Source organism: Mugil cephalus, chromosome 7 (assembly GCF_022458985.1).
Source record: "Mugil cephalus isolate CIBA_MC_2020 chromosome 7, CIBA_Mcephalus_1.1, whole genome shotgun sequence".
Taxonomy (NCBI): Eukaryota; Metazoa; Chordata; class Actinopteri; order Mugiliformes; family Mugilidae; genus Mugil; species Mugil cephalus.
In genome coordinates, this window is record NC_061776.1 from 6,470,973 (window position 1) to 6,483,907 (window position 12,935).

The 12,935-nt window shown below is 41.3% G+C and overlaps 1 protein-coding gene across 1 annotated transcript in view; it reads left to right on the forward strand.

The window, feature by feature from the left end:
* LOC125010409 (neuropilin-1a-like) overlaps window positions 1–12,935 on the forward strand; it is an 81,184-nt gene that overhangs the window by 64,907 nt on the left and 3,342 nt on the right. Inside the window, exons 11-17 of the mRNA XM_047589004.1 lie at window positions 1,593–1,734; window positions 6,011–6,181; window positions 6,861–6,899; window positions 9,811–9,948; window positions 11,171–11,475; window positions 12,398–12,494; window positions 12,633–12,668. Coding sequence (XP_047444960.1) covers window positions 1,593–1,734; window positions 6,011–6,181; window positions 6,861–6,899; window positions 9,811–9,948; window positions 11,171–11,475; window positions 12,398–12,494; window positions 12,633–12,668 — 928 coding nt within the window. The remainder of the gene's footprint in view (window positions 1–1,592; window positions 1,735–6,010; window positions 6,182–6,860; window positions 6,900–9,810; window positions 9,949–11,170; window positions 11,476–12,397; window positions 12,495–12,632; window positions 12,669–12,935) is intronic.

Below are 12,935 nucleotides of genomic sequence, written 5' to 3' on the forward strand. Positions count from 1 at the left end.
ACTTTAAGAGGAAACTCGTGTCACTGCTCTGAAGACCCAGCGCCCCCCCTCCTCCTCTGCCGGCCCACGTTGGTGCGACATCCTCCTCTATGCCTTCCAGATGGCGGGGAGGAGGAGGACGAGGCTGGCCCGTCGGACTCCCGCTGATTTACTGCAGACGGAGGTTTAGATGCTCGCCCGTCCCTCCTCTCGGCCTCTCCGCTCTGTTTCCTGTGTCTTTATAGAAAAAACCTTCTTTCGAAGACAGCGGGGGGGGGCTCAGTGAGGCCCGGGCTGGTACACGGATTAATACAGCAAAGGTCCACATGTAAACGCAAGCTCACATAGCTCTGCTTTAAAAAAAATAAATAAATCAAAATAAAAATCATGGATGGTTGCTAAGATACACTCAGAGTCCGAGTTATGGGGGATTAGTGTTACAGGATGCATTTTCTCTATAATTTGCACTGAATTAAGGAAGATCTTGCCAAAACATGTTCAGAAATCATTTGTGGAGCGCTAACCAAACTGTGCTAACTACCAGAAGACTGAACTTATTGGTCAAAGTTAACGGCTCATCATGAAAATCACGTCTAAACCTGCCAGGTTAAATGTAATAGAGCAAAATAAAATTTATTCTGCAGCTCAAAAGAGCATAAACATAAATGCAACTACAGTAAAATATGCAACTACGAAACAAAGCAGGAACATTTGCTAAAGCGTTAGCTTGCAGCGTAGATAGAAGAACCTGTAATCGGAGGAATTTGATCCTGTTTTCATTCACCAGTGAATTTGGGGATGTTCCCACAGATGTTCCTATTTAAACCCCCCCCCTCAGTCTTTTAGACCTGAAGACGCTGCTTTAGATGAAACATTGTCAAGAAACCTCTAGTTTCCCTTGTTTCAACTTTGTTTTCTTTGTTAGTTTTGTTGGATATACCATGACCTGGATGAGCAAGAACAGATATAACAACTTGTAGGCTAAAGCGTTAGCATACGGCAGAAATAGACTTCCTGGAAGTTCTTTGATCCTTTAAACACGTCATAGCTCCATTGATAGTGTCTCAGTGCAGCCTTTATTAAGTCAGACATCAGGAAACCTCAGCGGTTAAGACCAGAGAGCGTTTGGCGCTCGCTGTCCCTCCACTCAGCTCCTAGTGTGACTGTAACCATTTTCACATGCTCCGCTTCCCTGTTGGAAATACATAAAGGATGTCCTCTGGCTCCGATTTCCTGGTTTTAGTCCTTTGCTTCGCTCTCCTTTCATTTAGTCCCTTATCTAACAAAGTGCCTCATGACAAACAAAACAGATTGGATTTTGTGAAGCGTCTTGAGACAATTTGTGGTATTATTATTTGACGCTATACAAATAAAATTTGAACTGAAAAACATATAATTTCTTCTGGTCACAGAGCAACGAGCGCTGCAGAGATTCTTACTTTCTTCATGATTTATCTGTTGAAACAATCTGATTTTTAAAGAAAATAAAGCCAAAGTCCAAAGACAGAATTAGTTGCATTTAACACACATCCTTAGAAAAACAATTTAAGATATTTTCTCAGTTTTCTCAAAGGAGACATTCTTGACATGTTTCTTTGTTGTGTTTCCCTCAGATCTTTCTTGGAAACCAGAACCATGACACCCCAGAGCTGAGACACATTGGTCCACTTGTGACCCGCTTCGTCCGGATCTACCCAGAAAGAGCCACCAACGAGGGCCTGGGCCTCCGCCTGGAGCTGCTGGGCTGCGAACAGGGTGAGTAGTATTTACTGCCTTTAATCTCTCACAGGTATCATCGTTCTCCTAATCGTACAAACATTCATTTTGAAATAAAAGGTATTTATTAGCATGAATAGTAAAAACCAGAGCGGTGTGGATCAGGTGACACTGGAAAACTTAACCGCTTGCTACTTTTTAATGTCCTGATATTTGAGCAGGGTTCGACTCCTGTGGGTTTTCTGGCTTTGGCTGAAGTAGCTTTTGGTTGAGACGAAGCTGAATCACGGAAACTGATACTCGACTTCAGAGAGGGGAGAGGGAGAATCGGTCCAGAATCAGTTATTTTAATGTCGTACATTGACAGAAAAGAGGTTTTCAAATATAATAAGTCATAGTAGTTTATGTGACTCTGCTCTGTTCATCAGCATAGACTGTATATAAATATGAATGATGTGTCTCCGCTTCCTTGCACTGACTAGACTGATGCTATTTTCCCCAATTCCTCCAGACTCACTCGCATTTTTGTTTAATTACTACTATGCTCTGCTCTGCATCCACATCCTGTTTCCATAGCGTAAAGAACTAACGAAAATGAAACTCATCCAAAAAATTGACACTTGAACATTCATCAACATTATATTAATTACCTAAAATGTCAGAAACCCTCGTTGAAGAAAAAGTTTTGTGTTGCAGTGTTTTGGTTTTACTGCAGCCTCCAGCCACCGGGGGGAGCTCTACTTGCTTTAGCTTCACATTTGAAGAGCAGTTCCTCTGCTTATATTTACAGGGTTTATGATTGAGGCTAAAGAGGCTAAAACACTTCAGGAAAACCAGGAAAAAAATGTGTATTAAAAGTATCTGGGATGTGTTTGGCCTAAACAGCCATTAGACATCAAACTGTAATGAGGGAGCGAGTGTGAGGACATGAAAGGTTGACGCATGCCACAGCACAGGGCTACTATCTATCTGAGCTTCTGCAGTGGTCAGAGTTTGATGGTGTGTGGGAGAAAGATGGGGAGGAGGGTTTGACCTCTTCCAGGAGGTGCCGGAGGAACAGATGAAGGGAGGAAGTGGACTCTCTGGTGGAGGATCTGGTTGCCCTGTAGGGAGAGTGATACGATCAGCTAAAGCCGGCCAGACTCTCTGCATGGATGAGGGAGAAAGAAGAAAGATGAGAGGGAAGGGTGAAGACGGAGAAGCATGAAAGCCTTCGATCTGGTGACCTATAAGAAGTCCTGCAAACCTCACAAATCTCCCAGCAGCTAATTATCTTCTCTGTGCTGCTAAGCTAAATATTTGCAGTTGATTTACGTGTTGACAAGTGAGGTGCAGAGGAAGCTAACAAGCGGCTAGTTTTCTCCACAGCTGCTGGCATGGATGAAACGGCGGCACCGCCTGCATTTTTGTCCAAATTATAAATGTATAAAAGCGACACCGCTCCTTCAATAAAACCGGCCCACATGCAAAATTAAGGTCCAAACCCGGGCACAGAGAGAAAAAACAAAACAAAACACAAACTGCATGTGAAGTTTGATACTCTCCTCACTGATTGTGTGTGGAAATATTAGCTTCTTGTAGCTAGATGCAGAACTGTCGTCTTTGTGGTGTGTTCAGTGTTTGATGTCAGCCACATGTCTGAGCCCAGAGAGCGGTGTCTCTAGTCAAAAATAGGCAAAGAGGTGTAGCTGAGGCTGACCGCTTTAAGTCTTCATATAATTAAACAGTCGTGAATGGAGATATTTGCTATAAAGGTAAAAAAATAAAAAGAAATGTTTAAGTACGAGGCTGTAAATATGTTTATTTTTGCTTTTAACATGGAGCTCTATGGGGATTAACTCACTGTGATAAAAACATGGTGAAATTTATCAGTAAATACAGAGAGACCAGGAAAAAATGTGGATTATCACATCAAATTAAGGACAATTGGACTCGAAAATGATCTATTCGAGCTAGTATGGACTTGGAAAAGTGGAAAAGTGGACTAGTTGTTAGTTTGATTTCAGTTATGATAAATGTTGCTAAATGAAAGATGCTAACGCTAAGAGCTTTGCTGATACAATACTGTAGCGTTAAAAAGACGACAAGGAGTGATAACAAATATTCAGTTTATTGTTTTATTGTTATTTATGGTTGGAACTGAAATAGTGACTCTCGGCCGTAACTACACCAACACAACAACTTCCACAAACTTATCTGACATCCTCCAGAACATAACTTAAGAAGTAACTTAAGGTTCGACTTCATCAAACAACACCAGGTTTCTGTGTCTGGATTCCAGTTGTTTCTTCTAATGCACTGACCCACTTACTTCTCTTTTCTTTGGCAGATATCTGTAAAAATATAAAATATATCTCTGTCCACCTTTAAAATCTGTTGGTTCAGTCAATCACACAACAGCTCGTCCCCCTTTTTTTTTATTTAGTTTTACAGTTTTGATGCAATTAAAGCCTACGATTAAAGCTAATGCTGCTAATCTCCATGTTCAACTGTCACTTTTTGCCGCTCAGTGGCCGTAACCATGGAGACCTCAGTTTACTGTGACATCACAGTCATAGCCTCTATATTTTGAAGCGAGCCTCAAGTGGTTATTAGAGGAACCGTTACATGTAAATAATAATGAAGCTTTGGCCTCAAGTGCCCTTAAACGAGTCAGATTCATGCTATTAAATAAACTACATGTACTCAAGCAAAAGCTTTTTAAATAAGGTGTCAGATAACTTAGTGGCACCGTTTTGGATTTACTGAATAAAAACTCCTCAAACAGCGTCTCTGTCAATTAATCCGAGAGCCACATTTTTTCCTTAATGAGTCTCTTCCTGTTTTCACAAAAACACATAGACGCCGACTCGAGCTCGCGCAGCCACAAACGGAGAGAAACTAACGAGTTCGACAACTCGCCCGCACGTCGGCCTCAGCAGCTTAATCAGGATGTTTTGTCGTCTCTGTCTCCGAGCTCTCGAGCTCAAACTTCCAGCGCCGTTAGTCGCGAGAGCAAAACCTCCCGTCCCACTCACAGCGTTGTTCCTTTACAGGGTTTAATTATATGCAGACCATCTGTGAGTTTTACTAGAGCCTGAGCGTGCTCGCTCAAGTTCAGTTTGTTTCTTTTACATAACAACACCAGGCATCGACTGCGTGGTGGGATTTAACAAGATACAAGAGTTTATGTTATTACTCGAGAAAAAGAATGTAATAAGTCTGTTTTCATTAATGACTCTACTTTAGTTTCAGTAAATCATATCCACTCTTTAGTATCTTTAATAAATTGCTTATTATGTCAAGTCATGTCTTTGGCCTTTTTTTAGACCAAAAGGTTTGTTAATCATTCCTGCATTTAATCTGACTCAAATCATAACATATGAGAAACCACCTCCAGACTAGACACAATCTGTTTCTGTTTTTTGTAAATTTTATGCAATATTTTTTGTTGTATTTGATTAATTTCATTATTTTTTATTTTATTTTTAGAACCAAGTTATTTATTTATTCATTTTCCATTTTATTTAAATTTATTTATTTAATTATTTTCCAGTTTATTTAGTTTAGTTTATTTATTTATTATTATTTTTAACCATCTTAAACCTATTTCTTTTTTTATTAGTGGTTCTCAAGAGTGCTTTTTATGTGCTAGTGCGACCAAGCGATTTCCCTCTTGGATCAATAAAATCTATCCGAGTCTAAGATCAGCTCAGATATCTCATTGTTATTTATTGGTTTATTGGCGCCATAATTTATATCCCAGTGTTATAAACCTAACTCGAACCCTAAACTTATCCCGAGGTTGAATTCTCCAAACGAAGGGAAGGGAACAGCTGTTCAGGGGCCCCAGACCTCCAGGGCTGCACGTAATTTGATTAATCAAGAATTTGTTAGACTTTTTGCACCGTTGAAATACAATATCCCCATTGTCAATCTGTTTGTATTAAGTTTATTTCTTGTAAAGTTATGTTTTATTTATTTCTGTCTGTCCTCTGTTCTTTTCATTATCAGCAAACTGTGTCGTTATTCTGTGAATTTCTTCTAAACCAAGTCCAAAGCTCAAAGATGTTGAGTTTTATGTCATAAAGAATTGGAATAAGTAGTGTTGGTTGGTGGGGAGTCTTAGAGTGTTTGTTTAAAAAAAAACAAAAACAAAACAAAAAAAAAAATTTGAATAAACTGTCAAAATTGTTGCCAACTAATTTGCTGCCAAATGAGTAATCAACTAATTATTTCAGCTCTGGTTGTTTCCCTGATAATTATTGTTATAACTGAGCCAACAAGCAACGTATCCAACACTCAAACTGCACAACTTATCGACCTTCTGTTTCAGAAATAACGACTACGGTGCTGCCTACCACTGCCTCCACGCTTCCCATGACCACGTTCGGTGCGACCACCACGGCTCCGACCACCGTCCCCGGTACGGCGCCGACGGACTGTGAGGACGGAGAGCTGGACTGCGGCGTTGAAATCCAGACTAGGATCTTTGAGTACAATCCAGGTAAACAGCAAACACTCACCTCCCTCCCCCTCTGCACGCAAAGCAGTTGACCTCCCCGAGACCCTGCGTCCTCATATGGGGACGTTAAGTTTAAGGTTTTATTGCAGCTTATTCTGCTTCATTTAAACCCATTGTCCTCATTAGTGGATGCTTTAGTCTGACATCCAGTGGTAGCAAAGGTTATTTATTTATGCTTTTTAAAGTTTCTAGTTTGATATGAGCCAATTTAACAAATTAGCAATTTTTGTTAATTGGCAAGTACTCGTTTGTGGACGTTGGGACTTAATTGTTAACAATTCTGTTATCCATCCCGTGGCTGTGATTGCTGAAATGTCAGTCGCTGTCTAAGTACTGCTCAAATAAAAAGTACAAATCTGACCAATTAGAGTCCAAAGTCCCATGTGTTCTTGCCCTGCTTGTATTATCAAGGGTAACTTGTGTGGACCTCATGTGTCCCAAAATGTCTTTTCCTAGCATCACCAAGTACGCTGTTCATTCCAATTTTGCATTGGTGTTCAGAAAAACAAATGAATCAGATTTACTGGGTACAAAAGCCTAGGATTGATTTTTTATTTTTTTTTGTAAAGAGAGGTATGTTAGTGTTGGTGTCAGCTGTGTGGGTGGGACAAGCCTCTCTGACCTCTGACCTCACCCTGACTGTCCCATCTGTCTTCCGCAGACACCACATACAACAACCCCGTCGTGGACGTCATCCCAGGTGAGGATTACTGTCGTCTTTGTGGTGTGTTCCAGTGCAACTTACTTGTCAGCCCTGTCTTTCCCTTCAGAGTCATTTTGAAGCTCGGTGTGGTGCCTCTGGCCGGCGCCATCTTGGCAATGGCTCCATCTAACTCCAGGCTGATACAAAAATTAATTATGATTAACTTTATGCCTCGATATATTTTAAACTAGTGATTTATGTAGTGATCCACCCCTCTACAGTTTTCATCAAGACAGAAATTAGCTGTAGAGACCAAAACTGTTTATTGTACCAAGCTGTTAATATGTTTATTTCTATTTACTTATGGAGCCGACCTCTAGTGGCTATTATTGGTACTGCAGCTTTTGGCACTTGGTGTTGGTTGGTGTTTCATCTCCAGATCCCATCTTATGGCCCCAGTCTACGAGAGTAGTGGGCGTAATGAGTTTTTAATTGCCAGTCTGTTTGTATTTAGTTTATTTTTTGTAAAATGATGCCACTTTCACTTTTTATTCACTGAATTTCTTCCAAACCAAGTCTAAAGCTCAAAGATGTTGAGTTTTAGGTCGTAGAAAATTGGAATAGCTCGCAAATATCCATATCTGAGAAGCTGGTGGTGAGTCTAAAAGTCACTGCTTGTTTAAAGAAAAAGAAAAAAAACAACGACTTTGAATAAACTGTCAAAATTGTTGCAAATTAATTTGCTGCCAAATGAGCAATCAACTAATTATTTCAGCTCTGGTTATTCTCTGATAATTATTGTTATAACAGAGCAAATAAGCAACACATCCAACACTATTTTTCATACCAGGCTGTTAATATGTTTATTTCTACTGTAAAGTTGGACATTTAACATGGAGATTAACTGATTCACGGAGCCAGCCTCTAGTGGCCGTTCTTGGTACTGCAGTTTTTGGCACATCTGTTGCATCTCCAGATGTTTAGGTTTACAGGTTACATGTTTTAACATCCACGTCAGACCCAAAGTTCATGGCCTTGGTGTTTATCAAATAAGTTTTCATCTTTCATCATTATTCACAGCATTTTAAGAAGTCGCACACGTAAATAATACATGGTTTTTACTTAATGCTGTAATTTGATGGCGTCACCCCAGCTCCTAACACCTTGCGCCTCCCCAGAAATCTTACTATGTATCACAGCGACACAGACCACAAGTGCTGTGATTGGTTGATAGTAGCGTGTTTCAGCTTTAGTATTCCAGGCTGCGTTTCATCTCCGCAACTTTTGATTTGATTGTTTTGATCAGTAAAGATGGAGGGGAAAGGTAAACTGAGGAGGTTCAGAGATACAAACATTTGTATAACCCGTCTTCGGTGTAATTTTGGTGAAAGTTTAAGTCGCCATTGTTGAAATTGAAGTGGGAAATAGAAACAAAAATTAACCCAACTGGCAAAAAAGACACAGCGCCCACTAGTGGCTGGGAGGTGTTGTTACAGACTGACGAGTGTAAATGGCATCTCCTTAATTCCTTTCCCTTCAAATTCACCTTCAACAATGTGCGGTTTAAACTCATGATCGTATCAAATGTGCCTGAAGCTTAAACTTTACCGTGAGAAGCAGCAGTGTGGTGGGAAAATATAAGACGCTGCAGGTGTTCGCCATCGTGCACATTCAAACCCCATTTGGTCATTTATAGTTGTTTTTTTGTTGTTTTCTTTCCTTTCTGTCACCGTTTATCATCCCTCATGAATACGCCAAACTCAACTCTGAGAAGGGGCCGAGTGAATAGGCCCGAAAAGCTAGAAAAATGGCAGCAGTGACATTCAGACAAAGAATTAAATGGAGGGAAAAGCGGCAGCAGCAGCAGCAGGAGGAGGAATGAATAGAGATGAGATAAAGGGTGAGGAGAGAGGAGAAAGGGAAGATGGAGGTAAAAGAGAGGAGTGAAGGGAGGCACAGTGAGAGCCACGGAGGAAGAATAAAGGCCTCTTGGGTCTCAATTAGCCGAGCTGAAGCATCGCGGGAAGACAGCTCGGGGTTAGCGAGGGGGGGGGGTCATCTCTGCATCCTATTAGCTCCTCAGAAACAACATGTCCACTGTTTCGTGGAGTGCTCTGCATTTATTTGGATGCTGCGGTGAACCACTGCCGCCAGTCGACTGCTGGCACCGAGAGAAAGGGACTTGTTTTTCTTTTTTTTTGTTTTTTTGTTTTTTTTCTTCATGAGGCCACATCCGCTGATGTTGGTGGCACCCCGCCCTTCTCCGCGGAGGATCGGTTCCCCCGTCTCCGTGTCTCTGGAAGCGCTGATCCCAAACATGTGTACGCAGTGGCGTCGTTTAGCCTCTGAAGTTGCAGATCGCGGCAACGTGTTTACAGTCGCGACCGTCGCTCGTCTTTCTCGTTCCATCGGCACTTTTTTCGTTTTGGTTCCAGCTCCCGCACAATATTTAGCTTCCTGATAATCAGACAGTTTTTGCAGCTTTCTTCAGGCAGTTTCCTCCTTAATGTGAGATCACAGTTTTTTTATCCTCATCAGTAAAACTTTGGCAGACGCTCGGAAACTTGATTTAGAAATAGAACTGATCCTTTATTGATCACAGCCACATGTGTAGAGCCAGGAAAGCAGCTTCGGGGGTTTCCGACCTCTCACATAAAGGCCTTTTCACACAGAGACGTTTGTACGTTTGATCAAATTATCGCTGCTCCACTCGGTTTAAGATTCTTTTCCCTTAAGTTGACATTCTTCTTCACCAAATATACAAATAAATACAAATAAATATCACCTCCGGTTTCGAGCGCTTCATGCAAACATCAATTATCATCAACTTTTCACTGCATATTTTTAATCTGCCCTGATTTGCTTTTCCTTTCCGTGGTCATGAATCTCATATTTTAGCCTTTGAAGGATCGTGTTCCTGGTTTAGATGAGCTGAATTTGACTTGTTTGACTTTTTTTTTTGTTGCAGCTTACGTGTGGTTCGCATGTAACTTTGACTTTGCGTCGTTGTGCGGCTGGACCTCAGAGACCGGTACGGGAGCCCAGTGGCTCACCCAGACCGGCGAGTTTCCCACCGGCCCCAGAGAACCGACGCTGGACCACACAGGTACGATGCTCACCTTTGTGCTCAAGGACATATTTGCCTCTTTATGTTTTATTTTTCCCCCTCAACAGATGCTTTGGGAAAACACCGCATAGCTCCCCATGTTACTGTGCATCTGTTGAAGAGTCGCTCTGAACCCTCTTGTTGTAGAAGTATTTTTAACGAAGCTTTAAATAACGCTCTGTCGTCTCCGTGCTGCTGGGATCTGTGATAAAAACCAAACAAAACACGCGTATCGTGTGAAAAGAAATTCCCATTTGGACGTCTAACTTTGTCACTGCTTATTCCTGGATTTGTGAAGTCAAGCAGGTTGTGTCGGGCTCACGTAGAGTATTTCTGTCGTTGTAAGACTGAGAACTTTGGGTAAAAATGTCCCTTTTATCAGAACCTTGTGTTTTTTTTTAGGATATTTAGGAAACTTGAACTCAGTTTAATCACAGCGTTAATAAGCGGGTGAAAATATGTCTATTTTTATAAAACAAATACCACATTTTTACAAGTATTTTTAAGATAATCAGCAGCAATATGAAGAAAATATATATATATAAAAAAAAAGGCAACGCATTATACGCCTCGTAATTATCATTAAGCCTCATCTTTAAGCCTCCAGCAGCAGAAACAAAAACTCGACTCTCGGACGACTCGTAGATGTGAAACGGTTCAGAGATGAACGTGGAAACCTTTGACTTTTTAAAAGACGTGCAGCGCAGAGATCCATCAGCCAACCTCCGCTCTCCGTCCTTCTGAGCTCGAGTTGAGTCTGACGGACGTGATGGATGTTTTTTTTTTGCGGAGACGGCGGCAGCTCTGAAATGAATGATCTCGCCTTCGTTTCTTGACTTAACCGGAACGCAAGTAGAAAAAAAATGATCTCTCTGTGGCGTCGGGTCAGGTTTTCTCCCGAAGCGTCCTTTGTTTTCAGCCAAGAACCTTGTGGAGTCCTTGAAGGTGATTACTCTGGGAGTGAGTGAAGCTAGATACTTAACACAGATACTGAACACACTTTTACTCCCAGATTAAACTGAAATCAATCAAGTGAATCCATAATGAGCTCCTGAATGACTTTATTATGACACCAGAGGCGTGTTTTCATTCAGAATGTGCAGAAAGTTGCATTTCCTGCAGTGCTGTCACATTCTTTAACACTTTACTTTGATATTAAGTCACTTTAAAGAGTCATGACATCAGGCGTGAAGCTTACGCTGTCTTTTGCTGCCCCCCGCAGGCAGAAACGGGAACTTCATCTACATGCATCTCACGGATTCAGACGCATCAGGCAAAGCCGGTGAATATGAGGACGAGGACAGGGACAGGGTGGCGAGGTTGTCCAGCCTGCCGCTCACGGCGCCGGACACCGACCTCTGCCTGTCCTTCTGGTACTACATGTTCGGCGAACACGCCGGGACGCTGCACATCAAGAGCAGGCAGGAGGACCAGCGAGAGGAAATCCTGTGGATGGTCAGCGGAGACAAGGACGCCCAGTGGAGGGAGGGACGAGTCCTCCTGCCCCAGGCCAGCTTCTCGTATCAGGTAAAACTTACACAGGACACGTCTGCTGCCGTTCTGTCTCAGCCCGTTGATCCTGTTAAAGTGACGTAAAGAAAAAGGAAAGTGCATTCTGGGTAAAAGTTCTCCTTTCCTGCAATTGCAGCATTGCAACGTGTCACGATAGATGTGGACGAGTCACTGCGGTGATGATGAAATGATTCATGCAAAAAAATAGAAAGAAAGAAAAAAGCAAAGAATGGGGGAAATATTACGCTTTAGTATTTCTGGTTATTTCTCCGCAAATGTATAGTTTTGGATCAGCACAGAATGAACAGATAGAGGAAAGATTAAGATACAAACTTGTTGCACATAAGTATAAATGACTTGTTTTAAGCCTTTATTTAACAGGTTAGTCCCAGTGAGATCTCTTCATGATCTCTTTTACAAGGCAGCATCGACACAGTTACAGAAAGAAAGAAACAAACAAATAAATTAGTTAGATAAGATCATATTTAATTCAAACACTTGAATAGAAATGAACAGAAAAGCTTTAAATTCAGTCACAGGTATAAAGTTGAAGCTTGTTCCAAGCGTCCGGTGCAGAAAACTTAAAAACTTTCTTTCCCAGTTCTGTTCTTATTTTTGGAGAAACCAATTGAAAAAATGTTCCTTGTGTAACTCCTTGTTTCCATCTTAATTTATAAGTAAATATATATCAATGACTGAGGCAAAGAGCATGTAACAACTTACTTTGGTGAAGAGACGACAGTGATGGGTGAGGTTACAGTGTCTATGTCCCACAGTCCCTTAAATCAGCCTTTATAGTCCCCAACTAGACCAGCGCAGTCACCGCATTTAAATATGTCCTCAAACTAAAGCTTGTTATTGGTCGATTAAACACCGGTTAGTAGGTGTGTATGTAAAGCTCCTGTTTTCAGCAGATGCTTGTTGTTCGTTTGTGCAGGTGGTGGTGGAAGGTGTCGCAGACAGACGCAGCTCAGGACACATAGCAGTGGACAACATCCAAATCCTGGACAAAGTCAGCAGAGACGAATGCATTGGTGCGTGTTTTTTATTATTATTATTATTATTTATTTGTTTGTTGTTGCTTAACATAATGCTCACTCCATATTAAACTGATGGAAATAAAGAGTTGTGAGGTGACATTATTCATACCCCGTTTTTTCTTGTGGTTTCAGAACCTGAAACTCCACCGACGGAGATCTTCATCCTACGTAAGTGTCTTGACTCCAGTGTTGGTGTAATGCAGTACTTTACTTTATTGGCGTTGGTCAAGATTTTTATTCTTCTTTACACGTCTTCTTACAGTGTCAAGGCTGCAGTTCATCATTTGGCCACTTGAGGCTCCAAAAATCCCCATAGATCCCCATGTTAGAAAAAGCTAAACTTTACAGAATTATTAAACATGTTTACAGCCTGGAACAAAACACGATTTTAATCTCAATAGTTAATTTGAATATTCATTAAAACTGCACTTTTGA